Here is a 20,270-nt window from a genome sequence, read left to right as displayed (position 1 = left end):
GCAAAACTTGATCATATCATTTTGAGCAGTGGTACTCAGGTGAGCGATACAGGGCCATCATGGCCCTCTTGTTATGTATTTGATACTATAGACTGTTGTTACCGTTCATGATTCATCATACATGTATTGAAGGTCAAATAATCGAGGTCAGATGATAGCTTAGGACCACAACGGCTCTCTTGTTTGGTATAGTATAATGAAAAAATGACCCAAATAACATGTTCCCTTATTTTATTGCTGTAATTTTTAAACTTAGATTCAGTGGCATTAAGAACTTTATAACCTGAATTTACATAGTATATTGGAATTACAACATTTGTCAGCCATATTATGCATACATCCTTTAATCGGTGTCATATGAACAAAGCCTTCCATGATTTATTTCCAAAATTTCTGTCAATTTGTGATTGCTATATCCTATAAGCTCATTGTTGATAATTTTTTGAGGTTTTACTAGGCATGAATAAGGAGAAATAATATCGGTCTACAATGGCCTCAAAGGCATTGAATAAGACCATTTTTCTTAGACTGCAATAAACTTGATTTATGTATAAAAAAGAAGTAATAAATCATGCGTATTTGGGAAAATGTAAATTCTCTGTGGAAAAGTATAAAAGATTTATGCATGTCTGTTGGTGAAAATGGACAAGTTCCTGTTTGTTCGAAGTGGTTCTGAAGGTTCTGTTGTATTGTGCATTATAAGTTAAAAAATTGAAGACTTTAAACTGTTTTAGGACAGTAAGTCATGGTTTCTAAGACAATCAAATACTGTTGGCACAACATAAAGTACAAACTGTTAACTGTAAAATTAATGTAAAAAGGCTGCTAACTGTATATGTCAACCTGTTGAATGTTAGTGTCAAAGGCTACATACTACTATAAATGTCAACACTGCTGTCAGTTAATGTCAAAAATTGCTGACATTTAATGATAAAGGTTGCTGAATGTAAATGTCAAAGGCTGCTGAAGGTTAATGTCAAAGGCTGCTGAAGGATAATGTCAAAGGCTGCTGAATGTAAATGTCAAAGGCTGCTGAAAGTAAATGTCATAGGCTGCTGAATGTAAATTTAAAGGCTGCTGAATGTAAAAGTCAAAGGCTGCTGAAAGTGCCAAAGGCTGCTGAATATAAATGTCAAAAGTTGCTGAAAGTTAATGTCAAAGGCTGCTGAAGGTAAATGTTAAAGGCTGCTGAAGGATAATGTCAAAGGCTGCTGAATGTAAATGTCAAAGGCTGCTGAAGGTTAATGTTAAAGGCTGCTGAAGGATAATGTCAAAGGCTGCTGAACGATAATGTCAAAGGCTGCTGAATGTAAATGTCAGCAAAATATCTTTAACAACGATAGATCTTGGATTCCATGATGAATCTGACAGATCCAGTCATAGGTTCTGGAGTTACGGCCCCTGATTAACCCCTGAAAGAGCAAAAATTTGTTAATTTTACCTTGTTTTGTTTGTTTTGGGTTTAACGCCGTTTTTCAACAGTACTTCAGTCCTGTAACGGCGGGCAGTTAACCTAACCAGTGTTGCTGGATTCTGTACCAGCACAAACCTGTTCTCCACAAGTAACTGCCAACTGCCCTACACGAATTATCAGAGGTGGAGGACGTATAATTTCAGACACAATGTCTTTTATCAAATCGTCAAGGAGAACATACGCCACACCCAGGGATTGAAGAACTCGCAACCCGGCGACCAATGCTCTCCCTACTGAGCTAAGTGGGCGGGCTTAATTTTACCATTTTTTTTTTTTTTTACCTTATGAACACGATAAAGCCGGTTTTCAAAAGGAACAGAGATAGCATTTTGACTTAATTTAGTTGTGTGTAAGTCTGGTTAAAATCGAATGTAAAATGTCATTTTATAAATTTTCCTTGTGAACACGATAAAGTGACATTTTACATTTGATTTTAACCAGACTTACACACAGCTTAAGTCAAAATGTTATCTCGGTTCTTTTTGAAAACCAGCCAAATTCCATCATGGGTTCTAGAGTAACTGCCCCTGATAGAGGCAAAATTTTCTGTATTGGCCCTTTCAGCCATATAGAGGTTTCATTTATGCTTTGATTTGATACATACTTGCACAGATTGTTTATCTTGATGATCTCTTGGCCAAGTTCGAAACTGGGTCATGTGGGGTCAAAAACTAGGCCACCAGGTCAAATCAAAGGAAAAGCTTGTGAACATCCTAGAGGCCACATCTTTGACCCTATTTTCATGGAACTTAGAATGTTTATCTTGATGATTCCTAGGCCAAGTTCAAACTGGGTCATATGGGGTCAAAAACTAGGTCACCCTCTCAAATCAAAGGAAGTGCTTGTAAACACTCTAGAGGCCATATTCAGGGCTTCGGAAATTTGCCAGGTTGTCGGTTTTGGACCGATTTTTGACTTTTCAGACCGATTCGTAAAGTGAAAAAACGAAAAAAATCGGTCCCGTAAAAATGGAGAAAAGTATAAATTTCGGTCTGAAATCTCATTACACGATTACCTGCCAAGCAGGAAATTGTTGGTTGCACCCACAGATAATCAATAAACGTCTCAAACGGTCTGATTGTCACCTTGATAATCGGTCCGTAATTAGCACGTGACGCAATCAGTGCTCGCGCGGCACATCCTTTAATGTTTGCAGACAGCCGACTGCAATGAATTAAACATTTTTGACTGGTTTCCAAATGTTTCTGACTGGATCCACTTCTTTTATTTAGAATCCGACGGATGGTTTATTTCAAAAGGCATTGTATTTTATAAAATTCTGTCAAAGAATGAGGAAACATCACAAATTATCTGCCGTGTACACGGTACCGAAGTCACGTGCGTTGGATTTTAGACTAGTTAGATACACGGTGTATGCCTTGGTAATTGTGTCCTTGCAAGTATTTTCTTGGAAAAACATCGAAATTTAAACAAAGTAACGATCACACATAACACTGAATAACTGTCTTCATTGTATAGTAACTCGCGTTGACCAGTAACCTAGTTTTAATGCATGACATGCTTATTATCACGTTTTACAAATATGGTATATTGGTAATGCAGTGGGTGGGGTAGCGCCGATGTCAGGATTTTCGTTTCGGACCCATTGAGTTCTCAAAATTTCTGGAGCCCTGGCCATATTTATGACCCTATCTTTGTGAAACTTGGTCAGAGTGTTTATATTGATGGTTCCTATGCCAAGTTCCAAACTGGGTCATATGGGGTCAAAAACTAGGTCACCCAGTCAAGTGAAAGGAAAAGCTTGTTAACATTCTTGAGGCCACATTTATGTCCCTATCTTCATGGAACTTGGCCAGAACATTCATCTTGATGATTTCTAGGCCAACTTGGAAACTTGGTCATGTGGGGTCAAAAACTAGGTCATCACTCAAATCAAAGGAACAGCTTGTTAACACTGTAGAGGCCACATTTATGACCCTGTCTTCAAACTTGGTCACCTGTTAAGTTTAACAGGTGAGTGATATAGGGTCATCATGACCCTCTTGTTGGAAGTTTGTGTGGAGTTGTAATTTTCAATGATTCAGCAGCATAATATAAAACAAGATCAAAGCTTTCTCCTCCTTCGTTTAAAATAACATGTAATGTAATTATGTATTTGCAAATAAGAAATTAATAGTGTTTCAACCAACACTAATTCTGTAGGTTTCCCAATGCTCCTTTGTAGTGTGCTGTTAATTTACACCTGGTAGTTTATTGTTATTAATATTGCAGAATATAGATTAAATGTGTTTAACAAAGTAAAACATAATTAAAAACATAACATATCAGTATAAATATAATTATAAGCATCCGACTGGTACAAAGTGGTAATTTGTTCCAGCTACAATGTACTTACTTTAAAACTACACTTAGTGCATGATCATAACAATATTTTGGTGCAGTTGTGCAGAATTTATTCAGTACCTTTAGTGCAGATTCTACAACAAAGGAGACCGTTTACTTTAATTACATGGTAATGAGTGCAAACCATTTAGAAATATTTTAAAACTGTTATGTTAAATGCAAGGTTATTGCTTTTAAGTATAATTCTGTTTTAGGACCCACAAGGAAATATAAATCAACCTTAAATTGAGCCAACTCTCTGCAAAAATGTTGCATTGAATTTGATAAGAGATTTCATCAAAAGTCATAAGCTTGATTCTAAGGTGGGGAGGTTGTCTGTCCAATGATTAAGATCAATGACTTTTGATAGAGAAAAGTGATAAAATGGCAGCTATATCAAACAAACAATTCTTACCAAGTGTTACTATGTATTTAGTAATCGATACTGTGTAAAAAATGGTAGAAGAAACAAGTGAATGAAGTATTACCATGCAATACAAAGTCCCCTACTGGAAGGCACTTAATTTTCTCTACTGCAGTAAAACATAATGAATTGATATCTGTCTCAATGATGTATAAACAATATTGTACTATATATATAATATGTTATAACAACACACTTGGATTAAAATGTGCATATATAAAAACCCACAGTTGTTTTCATATTGAATTGTTTTGGCCGATTATAAAAAAAGTTATCATCTAAGTTATTTATAGTAACAACAAAGGGAAATTAATCCTAAAAAAAAAAAAAAATCTATATAATATAAGTCCACAAGAAACTCTTTACCAGGTAGAGATAGGTCAAAATACACCTAAAAATTGGATGTAACATGCATGTTGTACCACAGAAAAGTGGTCTCAATTTTTCTCTTCCACCAGTAATAAAAAAGTTACAATAAAATCTATTTATAGTAAAAAAAAAAAGGGGGACGTAATTCTAAAAACAAGGGTGCCTCATGGTGGTGAACATTTGGTCAAAGTTACATCAAAATCCCTCCATGCATGAAGAAGAAATGCTCCGTACGAAGTCATTCTTGAATTTGACCTTTGAGCTCTAAATATGACCTTGACCTTGCACCTAGGGACCTGATTCTTGCGCATGACAATCCGTCTTATGTTGGTGAACATTTGTGCCAAGTTACATCAAAATCCCTCAATGCATGAAGAAGAAATGCTCCAGACAAAGTCATTCTTGTGTCTGACCTTTGGTCTGGAAGTGTGACCTTGACATTAGACCTTTGGCCTTGGTTTTGCGCGTGACATGTTGTCTCATCCAGGGGAATATTTGGACCAACTGATATCTGAATCCTGTTTTGCATGACAAAGTTATAGACCGGACAGGAAAAAAATCCTATTGACCTCTGATCTCAAAGTGTGACTTTGACCTTTAAGCTAGGGTACTGGGTGTTGCACATGACAAGTCGTCTCATCATGGGGAACATTTATGCCAAGTAATATTGTAATCCCTTGATGGATGACAGAGTTCTGGATCGGACAGGAAAAGAACCTTATTGACCTTTGACCTCCAATTGTGACCTTGACCTTTGAGCTAAGGGTCCGGGTTTTTCGCATGACATGTTGTCTCATCATGGGGAACATTTGTGCCAAGTAATATTAAAATCTCTTCATGGATGGCAATATTATGGACAGGACAGGAAAAAAAACTGTTGACCTTTGACCCCCAATTGTGACCTTGACCTTTGAGCTAGGGGTCTGAGATTTGGGCATGACACGTCGTTACATCATAGGGAACACTTGTGCCAAGTGATATTAAATCCCTTAATGAATGTCAGAGTTATGGACCGGACACGAAACAGACCCTGTTTATGCTATGTTAACATTTGACTGCTAAGTGTGACCTTGACCTTTGAGCTAGGGGTCTGAAAGTTGTACATGACACATCGTCTTATTATGAGGTACATTTGTGCCAAGTAATATTAAAATCCCTTCATGGATTGGAGAGTTATGGACCTGACAGGAAAAAAGCCCTGTTGACCTTTGACCTCCAATTGTGACCTTGACCTTTAAGCTAGGGGTCCAGGTTTTGCGCATGACACGTCGTCTCATCATAGGGAACATTTGTGCCAAGTAAGCCCGCCTGCTTACTCAGTAGGTAAGAGCGTTGGTCTACGGATCGCGAGGTCGTCAGTTCGATCCTCGGGCTGGGCGTATGTTCTCAGTGACTATTTGATAAACGACATTGTGTCTGAAATCATTAGTCCTCCACCTCTGATTCATGTAGGGAAGTTGGCAGTTACTTGCGGAGAACAGGTTTTTACTGGTACAGAATCCAGGAGCACTGGTTAGGTTAACTGCCCGCCGTTACATGACTGAAATACTGTTGAAAAACAGCGTTAAACCCAAAACAAAAACAAATTTGTGCCAAGTAATATTAAAATCCCTTCATGGATGGGAGAGTTATGGACCTGACAGGAAAAAAGCCCTGTTGACCTTAGACCTCCAATTGTGACCTTGACCTTTGAGCTAGGGGTCCGGGTTTTGCGCATGACACGTCGTCTCATTATGGGGAACATTTGTGCCAAGTAATACTAAAATCCCCTCAAAGATGGGAGAGTTATGGACCGGACAGGAAAAAAGCCCTGTTGACCTTTGACCTCCAATTGTGACCTTGACCTTTGAGCTAGGGGTCCGGGTTTTGCGCATGACACGTCGTCTCATCATGGGGAACATTTATGCCAAGTAATATTAAAATCCCTAGATGGATGACTGAGTTGTGGACCGGACACGCAATTGCGGATGGACGGAATGACGAAAAAGCGCATTCCTATAGTCCCCAAAACTGGTTTTCAATCAGTAGGGGACTAAAAACTGTGAAAGCAAATGAAGTCGGGGATTATACCTGTTGTCTGCTTGACGTAGGTGACAAAGAGATTTATCAGGAATTGTGTAATGCATATGGACTGAATGACATGTCATATTTCACATTCTTATATGCTTGTTTTATTCTTTTGCAAAAATGGCATCATGTTTTAAAATGGGCGATGACGTGCATTGTTTTTCACACAAATAAATGCGGATGAGCCTTGGTAACAGATTTGTGAGCAGAGTGTCACGAGTTAGACAGGAGGTAGGGGCTCCAGTGTCACGAGTTAGACAGATAGTAGAATTCAGCATGTTAAGTGCACCTTGGGTTTTGTTTGATATTTCACTCAGCAAGTCAATAGTTGTGGCCCTTGACTTAGTTAGAATATGCTTTAAAGGGCCTGAAAGTTTGTATTGCACCTATCACAAAAGTTATTTGACATCGAGTCATTGAACCTTGTAAGAATATTATTCACCACGCTAGATTTAGAGACATGAAATATTAGAGGTTATGACGTTGTGCACCTAGTGTTCTATTTGAGATTTTATTCAGTCATATCACAGTAATGGCCCTTGAGTTTTTTGTAAAAGATATACAAAAGTATTTGACCTAGTATTATTCATCATGTGAATCTGTGTGCCTGGGACTTTGTTTGGGATTTCACTCCACAATACCAGAGCTACGGCCCAAAAAGGAACCATGGACTCACATCCTCAACACATAGTTACAATTATAAAGGTATACTTCCATCTTGCATTGTCAACAAGTAACATATGAATGTACAGTGACAGGAAGTGGGGGGCACTAGTGTCTTATGGACACACATCTAGTACTGTCACCTTACCACAAGCGTTTTCTGCATAATGTGGGCACTATTTTACCAAAGTAATAAGACAAATTTAAGAAGAATATGTCCACACAGAATGAAGAAAAATGTGTCCAAACAGTGTGAAGGAGAATGTGTCCACACAGTGTGAAGGAGAGTGTGTCCACAGTGTGAAGAAGAATATGTCCACACAGTGTGAAAAAGAATGTGTCCACACAGTGAAGAAGGATGTATCCACACAATGTGAGGAAGGGTGTGTTCACACTGTGAGAAAGAATGTGTCCACATAGTGTGGAGCAGGTTAACTTAAAAGTGCCAGTTAGTAGGTTATTAGCATTTACTATTGTTATATTTTCAGTGAAAGAAGTGCAGAGCACAATAAGCATAACTCAAGTTATCTCCTTTTTTCCACTTAATAAAGAATTTCAGTCATCACAGGATCAGAAAACTTATTTACATCATTTTCTGATGAAATTATCTTGATGTAAGCAAGACAGAAATAAAAATATTCTGGACTCAAAAGGCTATCACTATTTTAGAAAAATTCAAACATTTCAGTGAAATTCAGACGCATGATCTAGGATTGTCATGACTCTCTTTTTAGCTCACCTGAGCACAAAGTGCTATGTGACCACTCACTCAGGCCTTTTTCTGCCTATCTCACGGGTCCCACTATTGTACCTTTTCAAATGCAAAATATGGACATTTTTCCCAATTCCAAAAAAAAAAACCCCAGAGCTGTGTCACGAATAAACTAGCCTTCGGTATCAATTAAAGTAGCCAGATTTTAGCATGCTAACTCATTCGGAACGTCAGTACTCTTTAAAGGGGAGTTAATCATTACAACATAACAACTTGTAAAACAATTTGAAATATTGAAGGCTTATTACAAAAATTTCATGCCAGGGAAGCACAACCGCATGTTATGTCCTTTGGGGGAAAATGCATGTACTGCCAGTGAAACAAGTAATGTCTCTGTCAGTCTAGACAGTGAAACATACCTGAGAATGAAGAAGTTTGTGAAGTGGCCATTCTTAGGAATCTGTCTCGATTTTCAAGAATGTCAAGAGTCTAGAAACTGAAGGTCAGAATTGCAGCAAACTGGGTCATGTGGGGTCAAAAACTAGGCCACCAGGTCAAATCAAAGGAAAAGCTTGTGAACATCATCCGTGCAGTCTGGTCAGGATCCATGCTGTTTGCTAACGGTTTCTCTAATTGCAATAGGCTTTGAAAGCGAACAGCATGGATCCTGACCAGACTGCGAGGATGCGCAGGCTGGTCTGAATCCATGCTGGTAGCAAACGCACTATGTTGGTTTTCTCATGGTGGGGCTCATATAATAAGAAATAATTTGCTTATAGTCATTTTTTACAACCAGTGTTTGACAATACTTCACAATGATATTATGTAACTTTTGCAAAATGTGTATTGAAAGAAGTTTCTGACTTCCAAGGTTTACTGCAACTTGTCATATTCCATTCTATATAAATGTTAATGCTTCAGGAGCAATAAATTTTTTATTTATAGTAATCTTATTGTTACTTTTGCAGGTTGATTCAGCAGAAGACACTGTAGAGACAGCAGAGTTTTGTGTACAACTTCTTTATCTCTATGGAAACCACACAAATGACCTTGACTTTTGTAATGGTAACAGGATAGGTGCATATGCACTAGAACTATGCCAGATATACCAGGAGAAGAATCTGGACAGCTACTCTGTCATCTCAGCTGTCCTGCATGTCTGTAGACACATGCCCAATGTAAGTTTAATGTTGTACAGGGATATCTGCTTCCCAGGCTGTCTTAACCCTTAGCCTGCTGCAGGCGAATTTAACAGCCTTTGCAAACAGCTTGGAACCAGATCAGACGCCGATTAAATCGGCGTCTGATCAGGTTCCAAGCTGTTTGCTACTCTGACAATATTTCTTCCAATTTTGGAGCAAACTGAATGAACTTTACAATTTTAGCAGACGACATTTCCAGCAGACGACAATTTATTTAGCATGCTAAAGGTTAATATTGGGTTCTCCTAATAATGGGGCCTACATGTTGATAATGGGTTCATCATATGGTGGGTCCTACATGTTAGTGGGTTCACCTTACCATTTGTCCTACTTTATGATGTTTTCACCTTGTAATGGGTCCAATATGAAAATGGGTTCTCTTTGTAATGGGTCCTATATGATAATGGGTTCACCTTTCTAATTAATTTTGGCAAAATGTGTACTTGTCAAATTAAATCTTTGAAAACTGTAATACAGTAGTGCTTATATTTATACTATTCCTTAAACATGTTTATTCAGTTCATACTTATGCTAAAATAACACCATCTTGGTTGGGCAACCAGGATAGGAAAACCAAATTTTAAGAATACTTCGAGTGAAAATCTGATATGTAATAAGAACCTTGTGACCACAAATAAGTGTACATGATCAGTTTAGTAACTTTTGAACTAATCCATTTGTTGACAAAAATCTGATCAACCACCTTTAACCTTTTTCAGTTTCATTCAAATATTTCTGTTTGACTACAGGTAGTGGCCATCATAGCTAAAGATAGAAAAAAGATTCATTAATCAAACTAGATTGTTCAGACAATTTAAGCATTTTGGGGACAGAACAGCAAAAACAGTTGAAATGTTAGTGAACAGCCAATGGATGTTAGCAAACTTGGTCAGAGTCTAGGTCAAAATGTCAAGGTCCTCCTCAGGCGAGTAACTTAGGACCATTTAGGTGTTATTGTTAGTGCTGGACATTTAGTTAAGGAATTTCAAAGTTATTTTGTTGTTTTGATCAGAATACTTATGAAAGATATTTGTGAGCCAGAATGAGTAAGCAGGCAGTGACTTTTATCTAGAATAAATTATCTCCTGAAAACTAAAAAAAAAGCATTGTGTGGGCTTTGTTAATTTTTTAAGGGAGGAAAGGTGCTAGAGAGGTGAGGTAGGGTGCTAGGGAGATGAGGTAGGGTGCTAGGGAGGTAAGGAAAGGTGCTAGAGAGGTGAGGTGGGGTGCTAGGGAGGTGAGGTAGGGTGCTAAGGAGGTAAAGAAAGGTGCTAGAGAGGTGAGGTGGGGTGCTAGAGAGGTGAGGTAGGGTGCTAGGGAGGTGAGGAAAGGTGCTAGAGACTTGAGGTAGGGTGCTAGGGAGGTAAGGAAAGGTGCTAGAGAGGTGAGGTGGGGTGCTAGGGAGGTAAGGAAAGGTGCTAGAGAGGTGAGGTAGGGTGTTAGAGGGGTGAGGTAGGGTTCTGGGGAGGTAAGGAAAGGTGCTAGAGAGGTGAGGTAGGGTGCTAGGGAGGTGAGGAAAGGTGCTAAATATGATACTAGATGTGTTTCACCGGTGTTAGATAAGAGTGTTGTATAATCTGTTTTCGTTTTAATAATTATCATGTTTCTACCAAACAGTTTATTGATTTGATAACATGTCCTTGGGTTCATCAGTTGAAAGAAACTTCTGTCTTATATCTTTTGATTCGCTTGTTTTATAATACATATATAGGAAAAAATTTTAAAAGTCTTCATGTATAAAACCGTAAGAGTAGAGCTTTGATATTTGGCATGCAGTAATAAATTAACTATTGTAAAGTGTTCTTGTACCAAGTGCTTTCAAATCATGCCTCTGGCGGTCAAAATTGACCCCACCCAACAGTTACTTGTTTATATAAGAGAAACTGCTTGCCTGAAGCTGCAAGACCTAGAGCTTAGATAATCGGCATGTAGCATTGTGTAGTGGTCCTCTACCAATCTTGTTCAAAACATGAAATAGTACCTACGTCAATGTGGCCCTTCATGTTTCATTCAGATTGGTTGAGGAAGAGAAGATTTATGGCCCTTTGCAAATATATATATAGTGTTCTATTCGATTTTTTGTTTTTTCTTGGAAATGGTGTATACGATTTTAATAAATCGTGGAAGAAATGTTAACTGCTATAACGAAATAAGGCCCTACAAGTTTCAGTCCGATTGCTAAAGATTTCTAAAAGTACATAAAATAGAGTAAAAGTTATGAAATATTAAAAACATACTGGTATCCAAGTCAAATGAACCTGTTTAAAATGTTTTTTTAAAGATGCTTCAATATCTATTAAATTTTTTAATTAACAACCCTAACAGTTCATAAGACATTTTTCATTGCAGCTAGAGGTATATCATCATCGTCATCATCATCATCAGTTTACAATATCACTTTTCACAGACTGTTCACTGATTTCTTTGTCACAGAATTTTTCAGCATCACTGACCTTTTCAAAGTCGGAATTTTCAAAACATTTCTGTATTGTGCTTTCCTCCACTTCTGACACAGAGTTGCTTATCCTGTAAATTGCATCCAAAATGTTAAACTGTTTCAAAGTTCAGAATCACTCACAGTTTGTTGCCTATCCAATGGGGCGGAGATATGTAAGGCAATCCCTATTTCATTCATAGTTTATCAGACTTGTGGGCGGTTTTAAAAACTTTGACTATCCAGAGGTAAAATGTTTGTGTGATGAGAAATGCCATAATCCCAGTTATTATTCTGTCAGACATCCAAGAGGTTGAAAATATACCACTGGCAATTCCAAGATTATAAAAGTTGTGAGTAGATGCCAGTAGATTCAACAGGATATAGTAAAATATCAGTGAGAGACTTTGTTCTGGTAAAACTATCACCATCTGAAAAACATGGAGGACCTGTCTATACATAAAGGAAATGTCCAGTTTTCCCCTATTTCTAAACTATAAATCTGCACACTGGCCATAGCTTTATCAGATCAAGTGGTTCCAACGTTGTTTGAGCGGTGAATTTTACGCTGATCAGATGGAGAAATATGGCCGATGCTACAAATTTCCGGTATTGTAAGTATGATTGAAAGGAATTTCTACCCGTTAAATAACGAATCAAATGAAAACGATGGGTGCACCTGAAGCGCAAATGTGTCTATGTTTTAGCACATGTGTCTATTTAGCTGAGATTTGTGCCGTTTATTCAAAGAGGACAAATAAAATCTTGTCTTTTCCCTGGCCAATTTTAACGTTCTCTGTGATTTATCTCTCTGAAAATAAATGAACGCTACACCAGGAATATGAATGAAAATATGTACAAACAACTGATCAATACTTTTATCATGGACCAAACTTTAATTATTTTGTATGAACAGCTTAAATGCACAACAAATCAGTAATGAAATCGCCATGTATTGGTTTTAAGGGACTAAAAAGTAACCAACTGTAACTATACTGATTTACGAGGATTGTTCAAATATGAATGCATGTAGAATGTTATCTCGCTCAATAATGCGAAAATCACGAGGAAATTAAGATTATTGGGTAGATAAATATGTTAGCTTTACATTGATACCACACCCATTAAAATCCATTCACTTTAGCTGTGTCTATTGCTCGCTAAACATTGCCTACTTGTGTATACTAATACAAAAATGGTTGGAAGAAGGTCAGCGTACGCCGTTGAAATACGGTCCTATATTAAGAATCGTTGTATTCTTGGCATAGGGTTTTTTGATGAAATATGTTCTGTTTATGGGCATAATGAAATATCTTTTTCGACAGTTATTCGTTGGTTTAAGAAATTCAAAATATTTAATGTGGGTTAGTTTCAACAGAAGATGCACCACATGGCCGTCAGCCGAAAACAGCAACGTCTGCCAAGATGGTTGCTAGAGTGAAAGAAATAGTTGCTACTGATGTAAGATACACCGCTAGGCAAATAGCTAGCATGGTTGGCATCTCATTAGGAGCAGCTCATATAATTCTAAAAAGTAATTTGAAAATGAGAAAGATCTGTGCTAGATGGATTCCCCATCTGTTGACAGATGAGCAGAAAAAGGCACGCGTGCAATGCGCAAACTTGTTGCTTAAACAGTTTCCAAATTACAATGCACGGTCTTTCGCAAATGTCATCACTGGTGACGAGACATGGGTTCACTTTTTTGAGCCCAAACGAAAGATTCAGAACAAAATATGGGCAACAAAGTCTGGCAAAAGACCATGCATTGCAAAGCGGACCATGAGTGTCTAGAAGGTAATGTATGCCATATTTTTCACAACTCAGGGTCCTGCCATTCAGGTTGCTGTACCTAAAGGTAAAGCCGTAAATGCGGAGTTTAACAAGACTGAAGTTCTTCGAAAACTAAAGAAATATTTCAAAACTCAAAGACCCGCAACTGGTTTGGCCAATGTCAGATTGCTACATGAAAATGCGTCATCGCACAAGGCGTCTATTGTACAAGACTTTCTGAAGCAGGAAAAGGTTGTTGTGCTCCCTCCATCACCCTCCTTATTCGCCTGACCTTGCCCCGTGTGACTTCTTTTTGTTCCAAAGGCTCAAAAATACCTTTCTGGTCGAAACTTTGTGCAGCGCAAACACCTCGGTTCTGCAATATTCCAGTGTCGTCATAGTATACCTAGAAAAGACTATGAAAATGCCTTCAAGGATTGGATTAGAAGACTGAAACTTTGCAAGTCTGTTGGAGGTGAATACTTCGAGGGGACCAAATAAAATTTTCATTGAAATCTATCAAGGATACATTTTTTTGTGCTTAGATGCATTCGTATTTGAAAAATCCTCGTAAAGAGTCAACCCGCTTTTGGCATGCTGTTCAGTACCATTCGTGGAGGAGATAAATATCCTTGAACTGGTTCTTGTTTTTACGAACTATTACTATTATTTACTTAGTGATATTGTTCGGTGTTCATCCTTGCTTTATGTTTTTGTGTTGATGTTTTTGACAATGTCCGCAAAAATATGTTAAATGTTAAGCGAGCATAAAAATGTATTATATATATTTAGTACAAGATATTAGAAATGGCGGGATCATTATAATGATATAAAACTCTCTAAATTTATTCATTGTTAGGCTTTAATGACTGTTTTAAGACGGATAAGACTTTGCAGGTAAGACACAGAAGGGTATCCACTTGATTGCGTTGCATAGCGACCCACTCGAAACGGCGTTGCATTAGGTTTTCAGCCGATTGTTCAGAAACAACCCTGAATAATTCTATGAAAATACACACGCTTTGTTTTAAGAGGTAGCCCTTTATATAAAAAGTGTTTTAACAGTTACTTGCTCCCGATAAACACTATATTTGAGGCGATATTGTCAAAAACTGTCAAAAATCTCCTTCCCCCGCCGGACTGTACAGAAGTGTTTGAATAAATGGCACAAATCTCAGCTAAATAGACACATGTGCTAAAACATAGACACATTTGCGCTCCAGGTGCACCCATCGTTTTCATTTGATTCGTTATTTAACGGGTAGAAATTCCTTTAAATCATACTTACAATACCGGAAATTTGTAGTATCGGCCATATTTCTCCATCTGATCGGCGTAAAATTCACCGCTCAAACAACGTTGGAACCACTTGATCTGATAAAGCTATGGCCAGTGTGAATCTGTAACTGTAGACAGAAAACTGTGACATGGAAATGGGTTATCTTAAAAGCCTCGACATTTAAGACACAAAATGGTTTTAGGTTTAATTTGCTATTAGGCATAATTTGTTCAGTGATAGTCACTTTTCCAGACCAGATACACTGTATTATCAAAAATAAGTTAAGTATTGAACAGACATACCAATTCTGTAAGATACCAACCTACTTTCATTTTCTATAACGGTAAATAACAGAGAAATCTTTCTTGTCCTGAAACCTGTGACACTTTGCTCAGAAATCCTTAACCATTTCTTTGTGTGACCAAGAAGATGACAGTGCCATAATGGTAATGATCTGTGTTAGTGGAGGCAGTGTAACATTCTATAATTCAGGGGTGGTATAGTACGTCATCAACAGGTGCGCGCAACACTTCCCGATGCGGCTTTTATATGTCAAAACACCTCGATTTGGTGAGTAAACTTGCAATTATTTCATTGGTAACGAATAGATTTGGAAATGACATATAGTCTAAAGTACACGCATGTGTCTCTAGTTTATCACTGACGTTTGCATTTTCAAGAAAGTCTTACGTTTAAGAGAACATTCGAGCACAATGCACTTCATGGAAACACTTCCCCATTCACTGCACCATATTATATCGCATAAAAAGAATTTTCATGCATTTTAATGACTAAATGTCTTGACGGGTGTTCTTTTATGGCAAACAGAGGTCAGTGATACCTTAATTAATTATAGGACTCTATAGTTTCAAAGAAATCAGTAATATAAAATTTCGCCTTCCCGGTTCACCAGGTAAAACGATGCACTTCCCGGCTCACCGCCCGTGGGGCATTGTGTTTGACTTAACTATATGTAACCTTTCAATTTATTTTGACGCATGGTACTTCGGTTGCCATACCAGCAAAACTAGTACCGTATAACCCTGTTTAAACGCCCCCGGGGGCGATGCATTTTACGAAAAATTTGATCCGAACAATGTCAGTAACTCGTATAAATGCCCCCCTATTCATCCCAATTCATGCACTGACATAACCCGATACATAATCGTACTGGGAATCTGTGTAAAGTCGCGCGCTGAGTGACATCATCCGAGTTAAATTCGATCAATACTGTAGCATTTATAGCGTGGCATATTCAGTACTTTAATACACACAGTAGATTTATTTGTGCCATGCCTATTGACGTGTTTAAAAGTTTGTGTTAATAAAGTGTGTGTTTTTTTGAAATTCATTTGTATTGTTATGGAATTGTTATTATCTGGATATTATTCGTGTTGGATCTAGGACCAATTTTTGAAGGTAAGATTTTTTTATTTTCCCCAAAAAACGTGGGGGGCGTTAATTAGAGGGGGGGCATTAATACGGAGTTATACGGTATTTAGCAATGAACGTTTATGTCAGTAAAAAACAGTGATTAATTTACCTTCAAGGGATATATTATAACAGATTTACTCTTTCTTTTTCAGATCACAACAGAAACACCTGAATGTGTCGGTGCGACGTTAAACCCAACCAAAAAAAAAAAAAAAAGAAACACCCGAGATATTCTGTTTATCAGAATTAAATTATGAAGCTAAACACTTGGTGTTCAGCAGTATGATATTTGTAGACAGATGAACATAAACTGCATATAGTAATTCATGCATTTTTCGGGAATAAAATGACACGTCAAAAAAATCTGAATTGTCGAAAGAACAAATCCCGCTTGTTGTGGATGTTTGTGAAAAAAGTCAGAAATGAAGACCACAGAAGTAGTCGTTGTTTGAGGTTCACTCACTGGCAATATGTGCAGACACCGTTTAAAACAGCTCGCAGTTACGTGTGACCACTACCGTACAATATTTAGCCGTAAACAGCTTTTGTAGACAAAATTTAATGTGATTTTGTGTGACTATGGTGCCTTCAAACAATTGTGAGTTTTTATTGAAACATTTTTTGTTTTGTCTGTCTGTTTTGAAGTCACAGAGTCTTGTCAGTGCCTCTCCTTTCTTCTGAATATCATTTGACAGATATTGATGAAAGGCAACAGCAGCATTAAACTTTGTATGAAATGTAGTTGATACTAATGCTCATAACGGGTAAAACACAACAATGTAAATATTCTTGTTATCTCTATGTTTCGGTCAATAAACGTTCACAGATTATACTACATTGCCACTTTATCAATTTTGTTGTTTTTAATGAAATTTCTGAGTTATAATTAGTGTAGTTGCGCAAAACCTCATCATTTTCTAGTTTAATGGTTTCAAGAGTTATTGTATTCTGATCTTTGATTTTGAAGTATAGGCAGTGCATCTCCACTCCAACCTTTTTATAATTTTTATAATTACAAAAACATGCACATGGTGTATATCATAATTGGTTTTAACAGTAACTTATCAATAACATTTAGAGCTTTCATTTCCATGTAATTCCTTCCTCTGTAGATGTTGACATATTCTTTGACATGTTTTCCACAGAAAGCTGCTGTTGTCTATTCAGAATGTGGATGAAAACAAATGGCCATTTAAAATAAAACACCTTTGATTTCATAATAACCATGTTGTTGAGGGCATTGTGCCTTTTAGAATATGTGATAATAAATTACCAATAGTCTTTCTTTTACAATAAAATTACCACAAAAGTTTTGTAATTATTTTAGGGTTCCCCGTTGTGTCTGAATATTACCAATTGTTGAGAATATGTGACATAGAGATGTACACTACTTCTTGATCGAAGAAAATTAAGGCATACAATGTGAAACGAATTTGTCAGATATGCGATCTTAATGAAACTGAAGGTGAATTTCATTTTTTTAAATGTTAAGTTATAAAAAATTACGTCCAAAGTTAATGAAACGTTATCATTATACTCGTATAAGTGTGTATAAAATTTAGAATTGCTACAGTCAAGTACAGTAAAACACCGCTTGCTCGAGGTCGCAAGGGCATGAGCAAAATGCTCGAGTTATCCATGGTTTCGAGCGACCCAAACATTGACCAACATTGAAGTTTATTTTACCAATTGTCATCGAGACCATTTGCAGAGGAAACGGTGATGCGTAATAATAACACACTCATGACATTTTCAAAAAAAAACAAAAAACTTATTACAAACGTTATTTATGATAGACCGTTATTGGCACATGTGAAGAAACAGCTAAGACATTTTATTTTTTTTTATTTTTATTTGAAATACTGTAATCGAATTCGCAATTTTCTTCTCCAAATTAAGATCTCATAATTATCGTCTCAATTTTGTGAAAAGGCTATCTTATTTCGTTTATTTGCATGCAAACAACTGTTGATTAAAATATTAAGATCTCATAATTATCGATCCCGCAGAAAAAAGTAATGATTAATAACAATTTTGATCAATAAAATTTTTCTTCCACCTTTCATCAATAATTAATCCCATTATCAGATCAAATATACTGACAAACTAACATTAAGATAGTGCGAAAATTTTAAATTAACCGATACATTCTGACCGCCGAAGGTGTGAAAATTTTTTGACACCTCTGTTCGAGTTTGCCATAAGCAACAAAGAGTAAATTAATACACAGGGACCAGGTGTCATGCTCGAGCAATCGAGTTATCAATGCTCGACCCAGCCATGGTAATTTCACATAGAAAATAGTAGGAAATCGGCCGGGACCACATGAATTGCTCGAGCGAGTCCGGGTGCTCAAGTCATCGATGCTCGAGCGAGCGGTGTTTCACTGTACTAAATCTACTTTCGTTGATTTGTGTAAATATATAACATTAGCTAATAACAAGGAAAATGTTGCTATGTCTTGGAAGTGTATGTGCGTATGTTTATGTCACAAAGGCTTCCACTGTGTAAGGGTTTAAATAAAAAGTCAATAAAATTTCCTATTTTAAATAATCTTTTATACAACAACATGTTCAACAACTAAACAGTTAAAGAAAGTAAAATAATTTACATTGCAAGTAGAATTGTTTACCACTGTTCAAGTTCACTATGAGATTTAACATGAAATTGGGTGCACTAAGTTTTGCAAGCAAAATCTGAACATTAGTCAAATATTAAATCCTGAAACGCTTTCTAGTGTAGATTCAATCGATGTCCCATTGTACTACTTGGTAATTATAATTCAGTTGCAGTCACTCTTGTTCTTTCCCTGCGCACATCTAAAACCCCTTAATAAGAACATTTCGTTGGCGCGATACAGTAATTATGTCTCCCCCCCTCTGGGGGAGACATATTGTTTTTGCCCTGTCCGTCCGTCCGTCACACTTTATTTCCGAGTAATAACTGGAGAACCATTTGACCTAGAACCTTCAAACTTCATAGGGTTGTAGGGCTGCTGGAGTAGACGACCCCTATTGTTTTTGGGGTCACTCCGTCAAAGGTCAAGGTCACAGGGGCCTGAACATTGAAAACCATTTCCGATCAATAACTAGAGAACCACTTGACCCAGAATGTTGAAACTTCATAGGATGATTGGTCATGAAGAGTAGATAACCCCTATTGATTTTGGGGTCAAAGGTCAAGGTCACAGGGGCCTGAACATTGAAAACCATTTCCGATCAATAACTAGAGAACCACTTGACCCAGAATGTTGAAACTTCATAGGATGATTAGTCATGAAGAGTAGATGACCCCTATTGATTTTGGGGTCACTCCGTCAAAGGTCAAGGTCACAGGGGCTTGAACATTGAAAACCATTTCCGATCAATAACTAGAGAACCACTTGACCCAGAATGTTGAAACTCCATAGGATGATTGTACATGCAAAGTAGATGACCCCTGTGGATTTTGGGGTCACTCCGTTAAAGGTCAAGGTCACAGGGGCATGAACATTGAAAACCATTTCCGGTCAGTAACTTGAGAACCACTTGACCAAGAATGTTGAAACTTAATAGGATGATTGGTCATGCAGAATAGATGATCCCTAACGATTTTGGGGTCACTCTGTTAAAGGTCAAGGTCACAGGGGCCCGAACATTGAAAACCATTTCCGGTCAGTAACTTGAGAACCACTTGACCCAGAATGATGAAACTTCATAGGATGATTGATCATGCAGAGTAGATGACCCCTAACGATTTTAGGTTCACTCTGTTAAAGGTCAAGGTCACAGGGGCCTGAACATGGTAAACCATTTCCAATCAATAACTTAAGAACCTCTCGACCCAGATAACCCCTATTGATTTTGGGGTCACTCTGTCAAAGGTCAAGGTCACAGGGGCCTTAACATTGATAACCAGTTCCGGTCAATAACTTGAGAACCACTTGACCCAGAATGTTGAAACTTCATAGGATGGTTGAACATGCAGAGTAGATGACCCCTATTGATTTTGGGGTCAGTCTAATAAAGGTCAAGGTCACAGTGGCCTGTTCATGTAAAATCATTTTTTGGAAATAACTTGAGAACCACTTGATCTACAATGTTGAAACTTTAAATAG

General features: G+C 37.4%; 1 protein-coding gene across 1 annotated transcript in view; it reads left to right on the top strand.

The window, feature by feature from the left end:
• The window catches only part of LOC128558903 (focadhesin-like), a 322,592-nt gene that overhangs the window by 293,558 nt on the left and 8,764 nt on the right, over nt 1-20,270 (top strand). The window contains exon 8 of the mRNA XM_053549183.1: nt 9,021-9,230. Within this exon, the coding sequence (XP_053405158.1) occupies nt 9,021-9,230 (210 nt within the window). The remainder of the gene's footprint in view (nt 1-9,020; nt 9,231-20,270) is intronic.

Source organism: Mercenaria mercenaria, chromosome 8, assembly GCF_021730395.1.
Source record: "Mercenaria mercenaria strain notata chromosome 8, MADL_Memer_1, whole genome shotgun sequence".
NCBI lineage: Eukaryota > Metazoa > Mollusca > Bivalvia > Venerida > Veneridae > Mercenaria > Mercenaria mercenaria.
Note: the sequence above shows the minus strand (reverse complement) of the source record. Positions and strands in the feature narration are given on the sequence as shown.